This window comes from Neolamprologus multifasciatus, chromosome 19 (genome assembly GCF_963576455.1).
Source record: "Neolamprologus multifasciatus chromosome 19, fNeoMul1.2, whole genome shotgun sequence".
Taxonomy (NCBI): Eukaryota; Metazoa; Chordata; class Actinopteri; order Cichliformes; family Cichlidae; genus Neolamprologus; species Neolamprologus multifasciatus.
In genome coordinates, this window is record NC_140457.1 from 13,702,956 (window position 1) to 13,723,846 (window position 20,891).

Here is a 20,891-nt window from a genome sequence, read left to right on the forward strand (position 1 = left end):
AGCTTGGTACTACAAGAACCATAATGCATCATTTCATTCTCGGTCAGGAAGAAACATGGCTACTCACTGTTCAACGACGGTATTTTTATTTACGTTTCGTTTGTTTTCTGCTTTACGACAAACAGAAGAAGAAATGGCTTATTTTGGTAGGGATTCTGAGTAAAAGTTAAATAATAAAAACTGTTAGAGTTTCATTAAGGCGACGTTGTTTTCCCAGTCGTTGTGACACAGTTCCCGACAGTGTGATTTTTTTTTTTTCTTTTCAATTTTCGCTGAGCTGTCAGCTGCTCGTTGGTGTCGGTGCTTTGCTAGCGTGCTGAGCTACCCAAACGACTGCAAATTTCATCCGGTACTAGCCGCAATGTTTAGTCCCGTAAAGTCTTCTTACTTCAGAGTCAGTCCGGCCATTGTCAACAGAGAACTCGGCAAAACCAAGATGAGATAGCAAGAGGGCACGTCGGAGTGCTAACACACGATTTACTGCAAGGCTGAACCCCAGCATAAGCGAGACACAACGGAGTAATAACCAAACAAACCCCCCAACGCAGCATGTTTGGGAATCTATTTGAGGAGGAGGAAGAGGAAGGCTTCTCTTCGACTTCCTCCAAGGGAAGAGTTTCAAAGATGGGAGATGAACCACCTCCACCTCGAGGAAGAAGCAATCTGTGCGGCATCAAAAACCAGGGAGGGACCTGCTATCTGAACTCTCTGCTCCAGACCCTGCTCTTCACCCCCGAGTTCAGAGGTGAGGACAAGTGATCCTCCCTCCAGTACAGCTCATAATAATAAGGGGACAGTTGTTGCTTCTTTTTTGTTTAACATATTTGTTTTGTGGTGTGTGTTTGCAGAGGAGCTGTTCAGTTTGGTGCCAGACGAATTAGGATCCCTGGAAGACAAAGACAAACCAGAGGCTAAAGTATGTGTATGCATGGTTAATGTAGGTGCAGTCTCCATGGGTCTTTTTTTTTTTTTTTTTTTTTTTTTTTTTAAAGTTAATGAGGTTTGTTCTTCATCTCCTCAGGTCAGAGTGATCCCATTGGAGCTTCAGAGGCTCTTTGCCCATCTGTTGCTAGTGGACCAGCAGAGTGCTTCCACTGCTGGCCTTACTGACAGCTTTGGCTGGAACAGCAGTGAGGTATGTGCACTTTCTTTGCTTCATGGAGGAGGAGAAAGAGGGGCTTGATTTACATGTCTAATTTAAGTGATGGAATTACCCACCAGTAATGTCAATTACTAGAGAACAGGCAACCACAGTTGTAAGAGAGTAAACCTATAACAGACCAAAGCTTGTACTTTTCATGTCTTTATTGAACACGCTGAATGATTCCTCACAGTGGAGGCAAGACGTGTTCTTCCAACACATTTCTGGGACTCATTGTTTGAGGCTGCTGTGCTACTTCAAGGCCCGGATGCCTTACAGTAAGTTGAGGAAACAATGGTAGATCAATACCTTTTACAGGAGACTGTCAGGATAGGGCGGTGCATGATCTCAGGAGATGTTGGTTGATGCACCAGGACAATGAGTCATCAAAACATATAAACTGACAAAAGAATGCTTTGGCGCAGTTTTTTTTTTTTTCTTTGATCCAAAATTCTTCTTCAGTGTCTCTACAGTTACAGGAAGTGGGCTGTTTTTCATACTTATTACTTGGTACAGTCAGTAAAGACATGACAACTATTTGTGGGTTATTAGTTTAGTCAGGTAGTGTCTGTCCATAATTACACAATCCACATTTACGTAGCTCATGGCACATAGTTACCCCTTTGTTTACATAAATCCTTCCTGGAACCACCACGAGTAGACGGAACAGGGAAACTTAACAAGGAACCAAAAGCCTGTCTGAGAATATAACGAAAGTTTTCGGGCATCACCCATGCAAACAATAAAAGTAGTTATGTGATCTCAAAAGGATTTTCTAATCAGCTAAAAACATCTGTTATAGTGTTGTTTATTTACTACCTAATTGTTTATGTCACACTTTGGGTTAGCTCGAAGTATTGTTAAAAGTAATAACTGCCCTTTAGTGTCATGTATCAATGGTTTGGGCTTCTGGTGGTGTGGGGGATCCTTGGCACACTTTTGATCCTTTCTTTTGGGTTCCTTAGTACCAACTGAGCGTTGTTTAAACACCACAGCCTGAGTATTGTTAATAATCATGTCCATAGCTTTATGACAGCAGTGTACCCATCGTCTAATGGCTGCTTCTGGCAGGATTACGTGCCATGTCAATAAGCTAAAATCATTTCAAACTGTTTTTTCGAACATGGTAGTGAGTGCACTGTACTCAAATGACCCCCACAGTCACCAGATCTATAGATTAAATAGATCACCTTTGGGATGTGGTGGAACAGGAGATTTTATCATGGATGCACAGCCAGCATATCTGCAGGAACTGTGTGTCACCATCATCTCAATGTGGTCCAGAATGTCGGAGGAATATTTCCAGCAACTCGTTGAATCAGTGGCGTGAAGAATTAAGGCAAAAGTAGGTCCAACCTGGTACTAAAAACATGTACCTAATAAAGTGGTATATATTTACTGGAAGGGAAGCTGTGGATCTTAATTGAATGCAGATTTTACTTAACCCTAACCCTGTCTGTAGTTGCTGGGCAGCTAGCTGTCTGACATCAGTCTGATAGGAAATACTTACTGAAGTTAAACTCCAGAATCAATTGCAAATTTAAGGATAATCTTACATCAATATTTCATAATTGGACAATATAAACACCACCATTTGCCTCCATAAAGATACTACTCAGTCTGTCCTGTAGCTTCGCTGTCCTCAGATTCAACTTTGCCTCTTGTTTTTCGACTTTTGTGGACCTAACAATCTAATTCTGTGTACGTGTGACAGTTAACAGAAACTAGATTTTAGACACACTAACTTTTATCAGCCCACGACTGGAATTCCATTTTGTCTGGAGCCTGTTCAGCTGCCTACAAGCAAAATTAATACAATAAGAAAGAACAGAAAGAAACAGAATTTGCCACAGGGCATGCAAACCACATGTTCAAGTGAAAACTGTACATTCTGTGATATGTTTAAACTTGAAGCAGTGCTCTAAAACCTTTGAAATATGACGTGCTGGAAAAATCATTCGCGTATTCGGGTAAAAATGTTGGAAAAAAAGTTGCTGTGTGTTATTTACTGATTTAAAATAAAGAGTGACTTGCTATCGTCCTTACTTACTACAGTTTTAGTGCAGTTTAAAATATACTGTATATGTTGAAGTCATAAAGATTTAAAGCTTTAAATGTACCTGTAGGGTCCAACAGACATATAAATTAACATTATTATTCTTTTATTGTCACTGATGTTTTGGTATTTTTTCAACTTACAAACCATAATGCAGAAATAATTTAGAAAGGATGTCATCCATAGTTTTTACACAGAAACTTGTGATATTAGTGTTTATAGCACTGGTCACTGTCTGCAGCAGAGTAGACAGTGCTACTGTCTACAGCAGCATCACAGCTGAGGATGCTGCAAAGACAAGCAACGTATTTATGTTGTGTTGAAAACAACATGAAACAGATTGCCTTAAAACTTAATGAGCAAGCATCCCATTGTTTTTCTTTTCATTTCTCAGCATCATCTCACAAAAACACAGGGCTACTTGTGCCACGTTATATTGAAAAAAATAGATTAGCATCAACAATAATACAAGTAAATGTAATAAATATATAAGGCAGGGGGCAGAAATGTAAACACTGAATCTGCTAAGAGGTTTTACTAAGGCTGGATTGAATCTTATTTATTTATTTATAGCTAGTATTGGATCTGTGGCACTTTTTTTTTTTGTTTGTTCCTAAATTGATTCTTTTTCTGTTGTCACGTTGTTGTTGTTGTTGTTGTTGTTGTTTTTAAGGGAACAAATCAGCATGATGTGCAGGAGCTGAACAGGATTTTGTTCAGTGCATTGGAGCACTCTCTTGTGGGCACCAGTGGCAGTACATTTATTCACCGTCTCTACCATGGAACCATTGTCAACAGTATCGTCTGCAAGGAGTGTGGAAATGTCAGCCAGAGACAGGTGTGTGCAAACCCAAACTCATGACATTACAGAACACGATGCAATAAAATGCGTCTTAAATGCAAAGAGAAAAATAATCAATGAACCTAATTTGTTTGTCTTCTTCAGGAGGACTTTCTGGACCTGACAGTGTGCGTTTGTGGTCTGCCTAGTCTGGAAGACGCTTTGTGGAACATGTTTGTGGCAGAAGAGCTGTTTGAGGGCAATAACCTGTACCGCTGTGCACAGTGTGACAGACTGGTCACTGCTGCCAAGGTCAGTGCCAATTTTCAGACAGTGTAAATACAGCAGTGAAGAATACAATGCAGTAAACATTTGTACTTTTTTACCATGCTCGACATTACAGTGATTTCTTCCACTTTATTTACATTAACAATATGTAATTTGTTCTTTCTCACCATTCTTATTATCCAGTCTGCTAAACTAAGGAAACTCCCTCCATTCATGACTATGTCTTTACTGAGATTCAGCTTTGACTTTGCTAAATGTGAGCGATACAAGGAAACAGGACGTTACAGCTTCCCCCTCACCATCAACCTACGACCCTTTTGTGAACAGGTACTTGGGAAATTTGAAATTTAGCTTATGAAACACACTTTGCTGCATTAAAATGGCTTTTACTGTTATATTTTCCCCCTCCCACAGGCTGATGGAGATGACTCTGATTACTCCTATGAGCTCTTCTCTGTCATCATCCATAAGGGTGGCTGCTATGGTGGCCACTACCATGTTTACATCAAGGATGTGGATAAACTTGGTCGATGGGAGCCACCGGTGAGAAAAAGAGATGAGCCAAAAGAAAGTACACCCTCTGTTAATTCAAAGGTTTTTACATATCAGAACATGATCAAAATGATCTGGTCCTTACCAAGTCTGAGGTAACTACAACCTCAGATGAACAGCAACACATGACATATTATTAATATGTCATTATTTATTTAACAGCAAGTAAGCCAAAATGCATACTAAGTACACCCCATGATTCAGTGGCTTGTAGAACAACATTTAGAAGCAATTAACTTTATCAGTCTCTCACATCATTGTGGAGGAATTTTGGCCCACTCATGTTGGCAGTCATTATGGCACAGCTCTCTTGAAATCCTATCACAACATTTCAGTCAGGTTGAGGTCTGTATTTTGACAGGGCCATTGCAACACTTTGATTTCTTTCTTTTGTTCAAATGCATTTTTGCAAACCTAACCTGTGTTGTTCTTTTTAGAAACAAGTCTTGGCAACCCTTCCAAAACAAGCTGTACTTGCTCAGTCTTTTTTTAAATTCTATTGGGATGAGCTTAAGCATTTAACACACTAACTGAGGCCTTTAGAGTCTGAGATGTAACTCTTGGGTTTTCTGCAGTTTCTCTGAGCATTGCAGGGTCTGACCCTGAGGTAAGTTTGCTGGGGTGTCCATTCCTGGGAAGATTGGCAGCTGTTTTGAATGTTTTTCACTCGAGAATAATCTTTCTCACTGTAGAATTATGGGCTTCAGATTGTCTGGAAATTGTTTAGGCACCAATTGTCAAAACTTCTGCTTTTATAGAGGTGGTTACATTTCTGTAATCATTTAATCAGTTGCATTTGATTACGAGGACCTTGCTGCTACTTACCCTCTTAATAATGACACCGATAACATGTCACATGTTATTATTCATCTCAGGTTGCCTAATTTTAAGATCTGGAGATCAGGGTGTACTTTCTTTTTCCACTGACAGTATACTAACCGCTCGTACTTGCAATAATATTTTAGAATATGATACACATTGATTTTCTTTGTGTACTATTATCAGCAAATTAAGAAAAGCTTCTCATTGTCAGGAGGAAGACTGCAAACCTAAAACTCAAAAGAAAGCTAAAGTGGAGTTTAAGGAAGTGTTGGAGCCAAAACTTCAAGAAGATGACCCTTTGTCCATCGTCACCACTATTATTGCCCAGGTACTGCATGAAAAATCGTAATTCTCACTTTCATTTTTTTGAGTTTTGACCAGCATTGAGACGCTGATGAATAATGAATAAAATGCTGTGTCTTTGCTGTCCACTAGGAGTCATCAAAGAGTGTCCTGCTGGACCAGTTGGGCCAGAAACTCATGGATAAGATTGGTTCATCATGGAACAAAAAGTTCAGAAAACAGTATGGACCCATTTGCAAGGTATCATTAGTTTCAGGTTTTGACTATTTAACTAAGCTTCTGTCATTTTGTGCGCATGCAAATCCTGAATCCTGTTGCAATGCTTGGTCTTTTCTAATTTAGTTCCTGCAGTCGCACAATGATGTTTTCATGATGGTGTCCAATGGCACTCGAGTGGCGCTTAAGGCAAACCCACCAAGCCCAGCGACTGAGCTCCCCAGCCCCGCAGAGCTTACCTCAAACTCTGATCCTTCACCAGCTCCAGTCTCGGGAGCTTCTGAGCCACAGCTTGCACTAAACCAGAAGCCAGAACCGGAACCAGAGGTACTAAAGCAACAAGCTTTGTATCAGGAATGCAGGGTTTAAATTACAGTCTAGTCTCAAGTCTTTTGAAGCCTCAAGTTTGTTTTTCTTCAGATTCCTGGTAGACATCTTGTGATTACTTTGATGCCTGTTTTCTCACGAAGCATCCTCCTGTCTGTCAGCAGGGTAGCCACTGGTTTGACCTCAATGACTCAACTGTGACCTCCATCAGGGAGTCGGACATAGAGAAGCAGTTCCAGGGCAAAGAGAGTGCCTACATGCTGTTTTACAGAAAAACACAGCTGCACAGGCCCAGTGAAGGTAATGAATACCATGTTTTGCATTTGTAATGGAAAGATTATATCCGCTTAGTTCGACAGGGGAAGGAAATAGGGGAGAGGTGAAGTTAGAGTTCAGAGGGTTCTTGTTAATATAAGGATCAGTTAATTGTTGATTTAATCTAAATGACTAGATACAAGTAGTAATAAAAGTTATAATAAAAAGACTAGCTAATTGTTTTATACTTTCTTTTCCAGCTCTAAACAATCCCCAATATAAAGTTCCTTCTCACCTCATCCAGATGGCTCAGGAGGAGAATATCAGACTGCAGCAGATGCGGTATAGAAATGAATAAATTTATACATGATACTCTCATCAGTTCACCTGAAGCTGTTTAGTATCTGACTCACAATCATGACAGTCCAGCTGTATCTTAAATTTAAACCAAACAACAAATAGAAAAAAATGAGAAATCTGAGCTACTTATGCAAGTTATTCATAGGAGGTTCTTTGCTTTTGTTGCAGTGAAGAGTTCGAAGCCACTAATAACACACTGGAGCTGCGTCTGCACCTGGCTCCCTCTTATAGGCTAGAAAATGGAGCTCTGCAACCAGTCAGGAACAAACCAAGTGGCAGCACTGCTCTGAGTTTTGACCGTAGAAAGACTGTGGGAGACCTGCGATTAGCTATTTATCAGGTATTGTACCTCTGAAATCAACAGCTGTTCTATGTTGAAGTCCTGAAGGTGACAATAACAATAAATTGTTTGTTTAGATGCAGGAATTCTGGGAGGGAGATATGGCTCTGACTGTGGCCAAGAGTCTTCCAGCAGGTTTACACCTCTACAATACTCTCACAGGTTAGAACCTTAAATAAAGGCTTAAATAGCGCTTAAATAGATAGAAGGTAGTGATTTATTTATTTTGTAAACTACACTCTGTTTTCTTTCTGTACAGATGACAGTGTTTCCCTGTACAGTGCAGGCATCTGCACAAACACAGAGCTGTTTGTGTGGAATGGCAGAGAGGTGAGGAGAGGCATGATTCATCACCTGCTTTGTTGGTCGATAACTGGCATCTAAAATGTTTTTATGATCTTTTCAGGTGTGTGGTGCATCTGTCTTGACTGGGGCTGAGTGGGAGCCTGTCCTGCTGACTGTGGTGCGTCCCTTTTTAGGTGATGATGTGGATAAAGAGGTGGAGGAAGATGTGGAGAGTGAGGAGAACAGAAAAGGTTTTGAAAATGGTGGTCCAGGGCTCAAGAGGGAGGCAAGAGGGTTTGCTGGTGGTGTGACTCTTGGGGAGGTGAGGGACTCACTCGGGGAACCTAAGGAAAGCCTGCTGTGCCAAGAACATAAGGGAGGCAAAAAAAGGGAAGAGGAGGCAGGAGAAGGTGGAGGGTCAAGTGGATGGAGAGTTTTCCCCCCTGACGACATGCAGCGGACACTGAAGGAGCTGTCGCTGAAAGATGGAGATGCACTGTTGGTGCTGGAGCCACAGTCATTTGACAGCAGGTAAGTTTCCTATCATGTGCTAAGCATTATGGAAGGTTTTCTTTATGTGTTTGTTTTAAAACCTTCTTCCCAACTGTCTTTAGCATCTTCACTCGAAATGGAGATGTTGTCACTGTGACTACACCGTCTGACTGCCGCTGGCTCCAGGTGGAGTTCCGGCCTATTGCGAAAGCAAGTGAAGGGAACAAGGAAGAGGAGAATTTTAAGAAAATCAAGGTTCCAGCCACAGGAAATATGGTCAGTAGTTTGTTTGTGGCTCTCTCTACTTCCTTTATATCTTTTTATTTAAGAGATATCTAAAATTACTTGATGTTTCTTTCCCACAGCTGCTGTCTGAGGTGAAACTGAGGGCCATAGAGGAGCTGCAGTTACAGGATCAAACCCCAGGCAAGATGCATATTTATGGAAAACTGCAGCACTACACAAGCACATCAATACTTCATATTAAAAGTACAGGGTTTATCAAAAATAATGCTCAAATTTCAAATAGCCATATTTTTGTTAAAAGTAATGGAGTTAGAAGTTTGCAGGAACCTTTAAAATACATGCCTGAATATAGTTTTAGATACAAAACTTATGTTTACAAGTGCTCAATATGTCCCCCTCCAGACTCATGGCAAATGTCCATACAATATTCAAACTGGGCCCATACTTTTGCGAGCATGTCTGGAGTCATTGCACCTGATGCTGTTATTATCCTATGTAGTGGCACTTTGAAGTCAAATCGAGTCTTTTTGTTACACAGGTTTTTATGTTTTTTTTTTTATATCTTTTATATCAAGTTTTGGGATTTTTTCAAAGCAGGAAAAGCACAGGTGTAATTATTAGCATTAATGTCGGATATATTACATATAGCTGAGCTAAAGCTGCTGTTTTTTTGTTTGTTCTTTTTAGTACACAAAACTTAACACATGTTTTTTTTCCTCCAAGTTTCTATTCAGGCAGTTACAGAGTGTATTTTTGTGTAAGGTTTTTAAATGTACGCTCCTAAGCTGGCCATTTTTCCTGCTTCACTGACCAGGTGCAGAGTACTGTTTGAGGCAGTCTGACTGCACAGGGAAACTCCTTCCTCCAGGTACTGTGTCATTTGTTACCTCAGGGTAATTTTAATAGTGCAGATCACTTAGAGTTGGAAATCCCCCTCATTTTGCCAAAATATTTAGATTTGCTTTCCTTTACAGTTTTCCCTTATTAAAAGTTGAAGCGGTACTCCCCCCTGCTTTTAATTTTCTTCTCATCATGTGCCTTTGAAATCTTAAAACACGTTTATGAATCGCACTTGTGTCATCCTATTCTCGTTTGCCTGACAGTGTGTGAGGAGTCGAGCGTTCGGGATGCAGGAGTGCGACTCATGACCACACTGACTCTCTGTCCGGGTACTAGCCCCAAGGCATCGCAGGTGTGTCTTTTATTTGAAGTCTTCAATGACGTCTCTTTTACTTGCAGCTGCACTGAACAAAGTTGCAGAACCTTTAATCAAGACCTGCAATTTAAAACGACAAAAACAAATCATGGCACATTTAAAAAGCTTGTTTGAAGTTTAGAAATTTACACTTTGCTTTGCAGCTTTTCTTGCACTTTACTGTGGGTGCAGCTCCCTCTGCTGGCATGGAGATGGACATAATTGTGGAGAAGACTAGCACTGTTAAAGAGGTAAGGAAATAAAACTGCACATTATGCTTATAAAATTTTCTGCACTGAATAAAAATGTGTAATATTTTCTTTGCAGTGTCTAAAAACAATGCTGGACGCAGTTGGACTTGATGGTAAAACACTTTTACTTTGGTTTTCCTAATGTATGTTTGCATTTGCTTTAGCCTCAGCATTTGTGAATTTGGCATTCCTTCTCACAAAGATGATCTCATTATTTATAAATGTGTTTTTAGGCACATGTTGGCACTTGAGGAGGCTTGATTGGTGTGAGGAGGTCGGAGAGCCACTTATGGATGAGGTAAATAAGTGGAGAACTATTGTAATAAGTCAATACAATACAATACTGCTTACCTTTTGTTTTTGTTTACATAGTTTCCAAGTACCAAATTAAAGAATGTAGGTCTGTGATCAACAAGTGGCATTTCATTTTCATGTTCCTAGTTTTCCCCGAGTTTTTTTTTTATTTGTTTGTTTTTTGAGGGTTAATTGACTAATTCTTATTTGTGATGATGGTGGACAGGAAGTCTCCACGGTCTGTGATGTTTGCAGATAACATTGTGATGTGTAGTGAGGGTAGGGAACTGGTCAGGTGGAGACATGCACTAGATAGAAGAGGAACGGAAGTTAGTAGAAGCAAGATAGAGAATACATGCGTGTGAATGAAAGGGAGACATGTTTAACAGTGAATATGCACATATTTTAAATACTTGAGGTCAACCATCCAAATGCAGGGGGTTGGTATGACAGAGAAAGATGCTAGAGATAGGTAGAGCACCAAGAAGAAGACAATTGCTTAATTAATTCACTGTTTAAATGTTGTAATTAGTTTGAGTGACAGTAAAATTGTTTCATTATTACTCTGATATCATCTACTCAGTAGAAGTTACCCACATATGTTGCAGTGCACATGACTAATAAATCCTTATGGCCTTTGATTCTCAGGATGCTTCTCTGTCAGAGCTGAAAATCAGCAATGGAGAGACATTAGTTGTCACAGAAGGAACTTTGCCTTCAGAGGTACTTCAGTGTTTTGAATGTAATTGTGGATTAATGATGTGTTATAGCTTTATGTAGTGCTTTAGCATTTTTATGTCTTGTTTTTTCCACCAGGGTTTCCTAAAGATATCTATATGGCTGTACTGGCATCCAAAAAACATGGAAAGAGATTTTAATCACACAGAGAACGGGCCTGCTGACGGGCAGATGCCTGCAGGAACAACACACAATCAGTTACCTCCTTTATGTAATGGAAATGCTGCAGAGCTCAGACGTGTGGGGCAGATAGAGATATCAGATGAGGCCACTCTGGAGGACCTCAAAACTCAGGTAAACTGTTTTGGTTGTGTATGTGCTGACTGTCTCTTGTAGCCATTAGTTAACTATTTTCAGATGAAATACATGCTCACTTTGCTCTTTTAGGTTTTGACGCTGCCTGCCCTTCAGGAAGTGTGTGTGCCCACCACTGGATTCATGCGTGTTTGGCAGCTGGAGGGACGGAAGCTAGCCCGAATCCTCAGAGGACCGCAAGCCACACTCAGGTCTGAATGCTGTGCTCTCATTTGTACATTAATGGTCAGAGGATTGTTTTTTTGTTATTGACAGATGAAGGTCACTGAGTGATTCCTTCTTATTATCCTTTTGGTTTCTCCTTCTTCAGGAAGATGAAGCTGACCAGTGGCACAGACCTTTGTGTGCAGACACTACTGAAAGAGGAAGATCTTGGGTAAGTATTATGTTACAGCTCTTTTCTTACAAAACATAACCCAATGTAATATCTAAATCATTCATCATGAAATGTGTCTGTTGCGCACATTTTTGACTTTTAGTAACATTTTTAAATATCTTTCCTTCTTTAACTGTTTCCTATTCATAAGGCCAAAAGACGTGCTGCTCTATGTTAAAATGGGAATACCAGGAGAGAGGTCTTACTACCCTTCAGAGGAACTGGTTTGGAATGCGACCCATGATTCCTCGCCTTGCTCTTTACGCACTTGTCTGGCTACACGCTATGGCCTCTCTCCAGACTCTCTGCTGTTGGCCAAACACCAGCCAGACAAATACATCTGGGAGGAAATCTCCAACTGGGTACGATTAGATGAGGGAAGGTTCTTGAGTAGGAACCTGGTTGGGGGTGATACTGTATATACTTGCACTCTCTTGCATGCACTGTTTTGTGCATGAAATTCGATTTGGCCTTCACTAAGTAGTTTGTCTTTAACTCTTAGACCCAACAGGTCTCCAAAAAGAAGAAGAAGAAAAAAACAGAATCACTCCTGGGAACACCGTTCCACCTCAAAGATGGTGACACAATTGGCGTCAAGGTAAATGCCTGTTTAATAAACTCTGTTCTGCTTTGGTTTCAGAGACACTCAGTCTGTTTTCCATACTTTTTTCAGAATCTTTTGGTTGACAACAACAGGAACTTTATCACTCTGGAAGACGAGCAGGGCCAGCAGAGGCTCAGAGAGCAGGCTGAGGAACGCAGGAAAGGGTGAGAGGCCTTGGATGCATGTAACAGAAGGGAAATGCTTCTTATTTAATGAGAAATTAATATTAGTGTTTTCACTCAGTCATTTTACAGCAATGATGCAATCCATAAAGACTGTGCCCATTGGTGTTTGTTATGTTTTATGTTATTTGTGACTCTTGCTTACTTTCAGAGGGCAGGCTGCAGGCACTGGTGAATCACTTAAGAAAGCTGGACAGACCAAATCCAGGAAACCAGAGGTGGCACTCTCAATCAGTGTTGGAGAATTCAGATAGCGTCCTTCTTCCATTTGTATAGATCACAATGAACTGTGACACTACATGCACACACTGTGAGATGCCACATTGCAATTCGGACATCTGACATCAGTCTTGTGCCATTTGTTTTTCGAGTACTGTTTGCATACTGACTTTCTCCGCAAATCTCTTAAATCAAACCCTAAACCGGTTCCTACTTCTCAACTTTCTGACGGACAAAGAGAAGGAATTTATTTTTGGCACTTTGATTTGCTCTTTTGTTATAACTGACTTTGATTTGCATCGTTCCTATGCAACATTTCTGTTTTGAATGGATTATCCATATTTGTCTCGATTCCTCCCTCTACAGACTTTCAAAATATGATATATCAGTCTGCTTTCTGGTTTGTTTGTTTGTTTGGTTTTTTTTTTGGTGTGCGGATCATATTTTATATTTTGACACTGTTAGTTTCTCAAAGGCAAATTGTTGAGTGTTTTGTCCACTCAGGACTGGCAGTTATGAACTGACACATGTGCTTACTGGAACTCCTGTTAATTATGAGCCAGTACAGGTCAAAATTTATACCCAAGCCACATGCCAGTGATCAATATTCTGGTATTCTTCAATAAATTGTTCTGAGTGACCAGCCAGTGCAGTAGGCAATTGCCTTCAGTATGTCCTAATGTTCTTTAATAGGGAACCTGTTGTATAGAAAGTGACTACTTTTTATAACTAACCTGTCACTGTGCAGCACGAGCAAAAATGTTTATGGATCAGCCGCTGTATTGATTTTAGGTTGATAAGGGAGAGGAGAGACAGGCCTTAATATGGAGAAGCCTTAGCGCTGCTCTGTCCTCCCTACCTCACGCTGCCTCTCTCTCTCTACCTCTTCTGCCCTGTCATTTCTTTTTCTGGTTTTCATAGTTTTTTTTCCCTTTTATTTCCTCCATTACTGTAAAGTACAATTAAGTATTTAGGCAATAATGCATTGGTAAAATTTTTGACTCTGTGCCCTTAACACTGAGTGTGACATGATGCATCAAATTAAGTATAATGGGAAAATAAATAATAATTGAAACATTATCCAGATTTTTGTAGGTGAAGATTAAAGTAGGATGATCTTCCTTTTACCTTTTTATTTCACATTCAGATTAGCTGTATAGAGCAGAAACATTTTGTTATAGAACTGTTTAGGATGCCAGTGATATATACATATGTATGTATACATACTGCTGAACTGTTCTTCTTGAGTGTGTAGAAGTAAAGACCCATGAAGCGTCTTTGTGGAACATTAATTGTTTTAGTTGCATGCACTATTTGTGAACTTCAGGGAATTTAAAAAATGATTCTTCAGATAAGTTATTTGAAAGAAGCGACAAATAATTACATTGTTGAATGAAATATGATGGGGATTTAATTTTCATACAAAAGATTTTCTAAGCTGCTTCGTTCATTAATCTGGCCTTGACCGGTGCCAAGATTTTTCAAGTAGAAATTTTTTGTTCTTTTTTTAAAAGAAATTATTTGAAGCAGATACATAAAACTGTTCTACAATATACTCAGCAATAGATGGACTTCTTTTTGTATAATGTGGTATCGTTTACTAGTGTTAATGATTACATCTTTGGTGTCATTGATAAGGACTGATCTACTGTATTGTAACAGTGGACAACTGTTTGTCCTCATGTCGGACTGTATTTGCAGAAAGTATTTTATGAACAATAAAGGTATACAATCATAATTATCAGTCATGTCATGTTAATGACAAATAACTACCGTTACATCAGTAATCTGTTAGTTTAAAACTGATTCTTATGGATTCCTTTCTAATAATATTTAGTAAATCTTGCATCTGGCGCAAACATTAAAGAGCCACTGAGTTTAATTAGGATTTCATACTAATTAGTTAGGATTAACCAGATAATTCTCCATTTTTGAAACATGGTATAAATAATATTTATTAAATACACTTTGGTCTTTTTTACAAGCAAATCTATCACCATCTGGTGGCCTTCAGATAGAAGGGCAGGTTTAAGGTACGTTGACATTGGCTTCTTTTTTCCGATCTGGATGCTAAGTCCATGCTTTACACTGTAGGTATGTGTCCTGCAGAATAGTTCCTATGGATTTATCCAGTGGGATAACAAAGGATAAACCCTAGTGCTTTGAGGATCCTGTGACTTTTACAACAAGTAGCTATTGCAGGGTCATCATCACCACAGGCTGTGGGAGATTATGTCTAATTGTTTTTAAACTAAATGTAGTTATAAACCAAAATCTAAAAACTTGAGGTATTTAAATACCTGCAGCCTCAGCCGCTAGGCGCAAAAAGACGGATATGAACAACAACCAAAGTACTCATTCACAGTTTGCTACAAAAACCGCTGATGCCGGTCTGGTTCTTTATTTCTGTCCATGCAATATCTACAGTTTGTCTTTATGTAATAACATTTTCTTTTCTACATGTTCTCACATTTTACGACATATTTACATAAATGGTGCATATTCTGGACAGAGGATTTTGAATAGCAGCAGAGACGGCTCATGGATGCAGACTATAAAGAGGGTTGGTATGATAAAGGAGGATAGGATAGGGATGGAGGTAGATGATCTGCTATGACAAAAGGGAGCAGCTGAAATGGGAAATTATTATATTTATATATATTTCAACATCTGAGAGTCCCTGGTTCAAATCTCTTTGTAGTTTCTGTAAAAATCCGCTATATTTGCTAAACTACCCGCTGTGGCCAACCCTGCCGCCCTTCCAGGATTTTTTGAGCGTCCCACCTTTAACACCGAGACATTAAGAGGGCGTTCCATTTTGACCAATCACAGTCTTCAAGTGTTCGGGAAGATCCAATTAGGATTTCGCGCCACTGCTTACGTAACCACTCTCCGTTATCAGAGGGGCGGGCCCGCTTCTACGGCTCCAGGATTTAATCCACGGAAATTAGAGACACTGTCTGACAGTGTGACATAGAAGTGGACCAACAACATCTGCAAAAATGGTTGAGGCTTTCTGCGCTACTTGGAAACTGGTCGACAGCCAGAACTTTGATGACTACATGAAGGCACTCGGTGAGCAAAAAAACGCCTGTTGTACAGTTACCGTGATTTTTTTTTTTTTTTTTTTTTTACATTTATGAAATATTGAAACTTTATTTAAACTTTTATTTTAAACTTTTACTTTATTTAAACTTTATTTAAACTTTTAAACTTTTTTTTTTTGACAGGCGTTGGCTTTGCCACAAGACAAGTGGGTAATGTCACCAAACCAACTGTAGTCATCAGCCAGGATGGAGACAAGGTGGTGGTGAAAACTCAGAGCACCTTCAGGAACACTGAGCTCTCTGCCAAGCTGGGAGAGGAGTTTGATGAGACCACGCCTGATGACCGGCATGTCAAAGTAAGATGAGTAAAACTTGAGGATGTGATCACTGATGATTTCCTTCTGCTGGTCCTGAATAAAAAAAAGAAAAGAAAAAAAGTTGTTTTTTTCTGCTCGTAGTCAACCTTCTCCATGGATGGAGATAAATTTGTGCATGTGCAGAAGTGGGATGGCAAAGAGACCAAGTTTGTCAGAGAAATCAAGGATGGGAAGATGGTGATGGTAAGACCGCCTGTTCTGCTGGGATTACATGTATCAGTTTTTAAGAGGCCTTTGAAAGCATCTTGTTCTGCAGGGAGGCTGGTTTGCAAATAAACCAGCCTCCCTGCAGAACAAGATGCAAATAAACCAGCCTCACCTTGTCTTTGCATATATACAGCAACTCATAACATATGACCGCAACAGACTGAAATACTTGCTGAATAATCAGATGCTAATGTTAACTGCCAGTCTGTCTAAAACAGATTTTCTTTTTTCTTCTGCCTCCAGACGTTAACCTTTGAAGGGGTCCAGGCTGTCCGCACGTATGAGAAAGCCTAATTTTCAACATCTACTTGAAAGAGCAAATCATTCCAGCTATCAGGAAATGTTGTTTTCCTTATTATTATTCTTTTTTTTAAGTAAAAAAAGTGTTTTGACATTTTGCTGTGATTTGCACTTGTTTGAACATGAGATAAATATTTTGTAAGATCTTTTGTGAAGGCCTCAACAAAAGGGAAAATAAACTTCTGGGCTAAACGTTCTCAACGTCTCAAAGGTTCATCAGAAACAGGACAGACTACTCACTTTTATTTACGGCATTTTTCCTTTGAATGCAATTCCACATTTCTGCTCATATATGTCTGCTTCAATCGTGGGAACAGTCCAGTCCCCGTCAGAGTCTGTTACAGGTGACAGCTGCAGGGTGACGGTGCAGGCTGGAGCCGACCATGCAGCACCAGCAGCCAGCCTGACCATTGAACTTGCTGTGTGAATGCCCTTTAGTAACCCCCAGATGGTCAGAGATGGCGAGGAGCTAGGGGGAGGGTGGGGGTGGTGATGTCACTCGCCTCAAGATAATCCGGTTAAAGTTGTGGTGTCATTACGTAGAAGCATCATTCGATGCTGTGCGGACCAACCGTGACTAAATGCTGCCACTGGCGTGATGATAAGACAGGACACCACGCAGGATGTAGACAGTTTGGATGCAATAGTCACTCTAGTGTTAGAGTTTGCCAGCAAACCTTTGTCCAGCTGTGGGTTTTTATATCTCTAATATAAATATTATTTAACACTGTTTTAGTTCCTACATTTTAAGATGCTAAAGCCTCCCTTTTTCAGCTCTGTGCTGTGTCCAGCCTACTAAACACTGACTACAAGTGGCCATTCTTCTCATCTCAACACAGTTTCTGTTCAGTTTCTGGCCACCTTTGAATAGGCCGTAACACAAAGAAGCTGTGGTAACTGGAGTGGAACTCATTTAGCAGTGGCCAGATGAATTAATTTAAAGTCTGTCTTTATGCTCCAGTTATACAACACTGAAAAGCATTTAGGCTGCATGCAGTGAGAAGACAAGCTCACGGGGAGTTACTTTCTCAATATTTCACAGTGGCATAATCACATAGAAAAGGGAGCTTATCGCATTCTGTGTAGCAGAAACAAAGACAGATAATAGTTAAGCGTCCTCTGTCTGCAGTGTTTGCTGTACTCTGGGAGAGCAGCGGGAGTTTCCTCTTTGTGAGGAATCTGTGTCAGTGGTGTATGCCGACCTGTAGTAACCCCTCCCTGGCCTTATTAGGGAAATGGAGTATAAAGACCTGACCATCTACTGTATATCCTCTTTGGTTCAGTTGTCTAACTGCTACAATCTTTCACTTAAACACACTGATCAGGAGTGTAGCTACCATTGAGAACACAGGCAAGACCCTGAGGTAATAAATATAATTTGTGAGGCTTAATAACATAAAGGTTAGCCTTGTATTAATGGGTTTTAATCAAATTTCACTACATTTAATATTAATAATAATTGAAATTCAGATGAAAAGTCAGTTTTTATTAATAAGTTTAAGTAGATTAACACTTGTTTTATGTAAATGGCTTAAAACCACACTTTTTCTTTACTGCTGATGCTAAAAACTTCTATTATCAGGTTAGAGGTTAGGTTGGGGATTAGCCTGATGACAATGTTTTGCCATCAACTCTCTGAAATCACATGGTCAGTCCTGCAGGGAATTCATCATGCCGGGATCAGTGGGTTTAACAGGGAAGTACATGTGAGTATCAGCAGCACAACAATGAAAAGAAACACCACGATGTCCCGTCTCGCTAATGCTTTTCATTGCTCGTGCGTTTAGTCTTCCGGTGAATTTGATCTCTGCTTGGTTGTTTTTCTGGACCTTTCCTTTCTCTTCTACATGTCAGATACAGTTGCCCGATCCTGAAATGACTCCTAGTTTCTTACAGGAAAAAATAAAATTGCTCCCAGAGATGACCCCTACTGCACAACAGACACCTTTCTTTATACTTATCTCGATTTGAGGTGAAATACTGAAATACTTTCACATATAGATAGTTAAAAAAACTTCATGCATTAAACATAAAATATACAGTATAAAAACGACGTCAGCCCATTTTTGTGTTAGAAATGTTGGTATGTTTAAAGAAAAGTCAAAACACTTGCATTGCTATGTTTTAATTCCTAATTGTTCTGTTCACAAGGGTTTAAGTGACAAATGATACACATTGTGGTTTTTACTGCAGATGAAGAGCCGCTTCAGGAATAATGAATCAGGGATAAAACAATCAGTTTTTCTGTATAATTAACTATTTACATCAAGAGCATTTTAACACAGTGTGTATGATGTCAGCGACACCATACAGTGACACTGGCACACATCATCAAATTCACTGATTCCTGTCTTCAAGTGTTCACGCTATTAGGGAACCACATAAAAATATAAGAGCATAAAACAAAGGCACACACATCATGCATACTTCATTAAAAGACTATTAGACTAACATAATGCGCTTTGATCGCTGATCTAAGTATTGCACATGTTCACCTGGTAAACGTGAGTCATTAATATACAGTTTAAACAAGTTTATTTATCTTTTGGTACCATAAATAATAATAATGACAATAATGAAAATTGTTTTGTAAAAAGTGTCCAAAACTTCATCAGTCATACTGATGAATCGCTATTAAAATCTGAGCTCACTGAGAGTTGCAGAGTGTGAGCTTTCATTATTCCTAGACTGACAAAGTGTGCACTGGTATCATTTTAAAAGATAAGCAGATTTAAATTTAAGCTTCAGGATTAGCGACACAGGATGTAAAAACTGCTCTCTGTGCAACATATGGAGCAAATGCAACAATGTAGCCATACGTAGCTGCTAAAAGCAGACTGAGAAATGTTTTACATCTGAGATCACCTGTCCAAACATGTGACACCTTCTGCAGCGACTTATAATGTGATCACACGGTGTGCCGGTGCAATCAACAATGTAAAATTTGACATTAGACTCAGCCAACATTGCTTTTGTGTTCATCAGACATTATCAAGTAAAGGATATTCAGATAACAGATATCCTGTTTGTATTATGCTGCATTTTAGCGCATGAATATGAGATATCATTATACAGTTGTCATTAATATTATCTTAATGTTGCCATAGCATATTTAGGCAATATTGATTGCATTCTTGTTTAAAGGAACCTGCTCAATAGGTTTCTACAGTACGTTAGCTTCTACTGTGTGCGCACAGTGCAACAGCAGTGACCAAAGTCAGCTATAGTGTGATTTTGGTCAATCAAGGAATTTGCAGAATAAATCGGACACTTGATTTGCTGATGTTTTTGATAGATTGAAAGGAACAAAAAAAGAGTTTAGGCAATGCCTCTTACTAGCACCAATATAATAACGAGGAGCTGGTGCAGATATCCAGATGGTACAGTTTGATAAGACTTTAAATGTTTTAGGTAGCAAGATTGGGAGCTCTCATATACAGTGCATGGTCATTCCTTTTGATGCATAACACAAAAATAAAAGGTAAAAAAGTCATTCAGTAATGATATGATATCTGTTGTGTCCCCATTTGGGAAGAACAATAGGAAACTGAGAATGAATCATGAACAAGTGCTATAAAGGGTGGGATGAGCAACATGATCAAGAAACACGCCACAGAGATGTACAATTACAACGCAAACCACTGTTCAAGTAAATGTGGGCTAAGAAGGTCTGTCTTGGAGTAGCAACTGTGGCAGTTTTGTAACCTTTTAACCTCACAGTGTAAACTACTCTACACTTTGTAGCTACTTTAAAAATACTGCACCATTTTCTGGACCTTTTATGAGAAAATAAAGTAAGTTGTAAATATATTAAAGGGTTTGAATCCATAGAAGTGAAATAGTAAACTGCTCTATTTAAAATATGCAAAAGAAGTTATTACTTAACAAAATATTAAAAAAAAGAAAAGAAAAGAAAAGGAATGACACTGACTGCATGTATTTGGTATGAGAGCTCAACCAATTCTGGAAAGAGAAAAATAACAGTCCATCTCATAACCCGTCGTCTTCTGCTGTGCAGGGATTTCTGCTGAAGGCGAACAACATCACCGTGTTTCAACAGTACAGGGTGTGAGGTGACCTCGTCCTTATCGGTAATTTGACTAAATTGTAAATGTCAGACCACAGACTGACGTGTCAAATCTGCAGTGGCGAGAAGGCGTAAAACGGAAACTGGGCCTCGTCCTCATCCACAAAGAAACACTGGAAGTAGGGCAGCTCATCTGTAAAGAGATAAAACAGTGAAGAACAGTATGTTTTCCTTTAGCATTGGAGAGAAAAGTGCCTGAAATTTGCACGCTCTGCAACATTTTGTTCTAAAAATC

The 20,891-nt window shown here is 39.5% G+C and overlaps 3 protein-coding genes across 53 annotated transcripts in view; 2 read left to right on the top strand and 1 right to left on the bottom strand.

Annotated features, from left to right (window-relative positions):
* The first annotated feature begins 44 nt into the window (after positions 1 to 44).
* Positions 45 to 14,376, top strand: usp40 (ubiquitin specific peptidase 40). Of its 2 annotated transcripts, none has more exons than XM_085142275.1 (31): positions 45 to 745; positions 849 to 916; positions 1,022 to 1,135; positions 3,871 to 4,035; positions 4,144 to 4,290; positions 4,450 to 4,593; positions 4,681 to 4,809; positions 5,852 to 5,968; positions 6,076 to 6,183; positions 6,286 to 6,486; positions 6,648 to 6,786; positions 7,002 to 7,083; positions 7,270 to 7,441; positions 7,519 to 7,603; positions 7,701 to 7,771; positions 7,848 to 8,257; positions 8,341 to 8,494; positions 8,584 to 8,644; positions 9,279 to 9,332; positions 9,568 to 9,656; positions 9,824 to 9,910; positions 9,987 to 10,023; positions 10,144 to 10,208; positions 10,853 to 10,927; positions 11,021 to 11,236; positions 11,330 to 11,448; positions 11,568 to 11,633; positions 11,785 to 11,995; positions 12,136 to 12,231; positions 12,307 to 12,401; positions 12,571 to 14,376. In XM_085142275.1, exons 1-31 carry the CDS (start codon positions 550 to 552, stop codon positions 12,671 to 12,673), a joined length of 3,876 nt encoding a protein of 1,291 aa, XP_084998401.1. In that variant the 5' UTR covers positions 45 to 549; the 3' UTR covers positions 12,674 to 14,376. The 2 variants fall into 2 exon arrangements, with proteins under 2 accessions (XP_084998401.1, XP_084998402.1); XM_085142276.1 differs by having other exon boundaries at positions 6,651 to 6,786.
* Positions 14,377 to 15,555: 1,179 nt separating this feature from the next.
* On the top strand, positions 15,556 to 16,766 carry fabp7a (fatty acid binding protein 7, brain, a). Its single transcript, XM_085142283.1, has 4 exons — positions 15,556 to 15,713; positions 15,869 to 16,041; positions 16,144 to 16,245; positions 16,513 to 16,766. Exons 1-4 carry the CDS (start codon positions 15,641 to 15,643, stop codon positions 16,561 to 16,563), a joined length of 399 nt encoding a protein of 132 aa, XP_084998409.1. The 5' UTR covers positions 15,556 to 15,640; the 3' UTR covers positions 16,564 to 16,766.
* Positions 16,767 to 18,678: 1,912 nt separating this feature from the next.
* LOC146496186 (uncharacterized) overlaps positions 18,679 to 20,891 on the bottom strand; it is a 29,915-nt gene continuing 27,702 nt past the window's right edge. For all 50 annotated transcript variants that reach the window (XM_085142253.1, XM_085142257.1, XM_085142243.1 and 47 more), the window contains one exon: positions 18,679 to 20,789. In XM_085142253.1, coding sequence (XP_084998379.1) covers positions 20,704 to 20,789 — 86 coding nt within the window. In that variant the 3' untranslated portion in view covers positions 18,679 to 20,703. The remainder of the gene's footprint in view (positions 20,790 to 20,891) is intronic.

What these genes read in the sequence shown, in the direction of transcription:
- usp40 (XM_085142275.1), top strand. Translation starts at nt 550, where the DNA reads ATGTTTGGGAATCTATTTGAGGAGGAGGAAGAGGAAGGCTTCTCTTCG. An exon ending in GACTGGTCACTGCTGCCAAG is followed by an intron (nt 4,291 to 4,449) that starts GTCAGTGCCAAT and finishes CTTATTATCCAG; the next exon opens with TCTGCTAAACTAAGGAAACT. An exon ending in GCTGCACAGGCCCAGTGAAG is followed by an intron (nt 6,787 to 7,001) that starts GTAATGAATACC and finishes TTTCTTTTCCAG; the next exon opens with CTCTAAACAATCCCCAATAT.
- fabp7a (XM_085142283.1), top strand. Translation starts at nt 15,641, where the DNA reads ATGGTTGAGGCTTTCTGCGCTACTTGGAAACTGGTCGACAGCCAGAAC. An exon ending in CTGATGACCGGCATGTCAAA is followed by an intron (nt 16,042 to 16,143) that starts GTAAGATGAGTA and finishes TTCTGCTCGTAG; the next exon opens with TCAACCTTCTCCATGGATGG. An exon ending in AGGATGGGAAGATGGTGATG is followed by an intron (nt 16,246 to 16,512) that starts GTAAGACCGCCT and finishes TTCTGCCTCCAG; the next exon opens with ACGTTAACCTTTGAAGGGGT.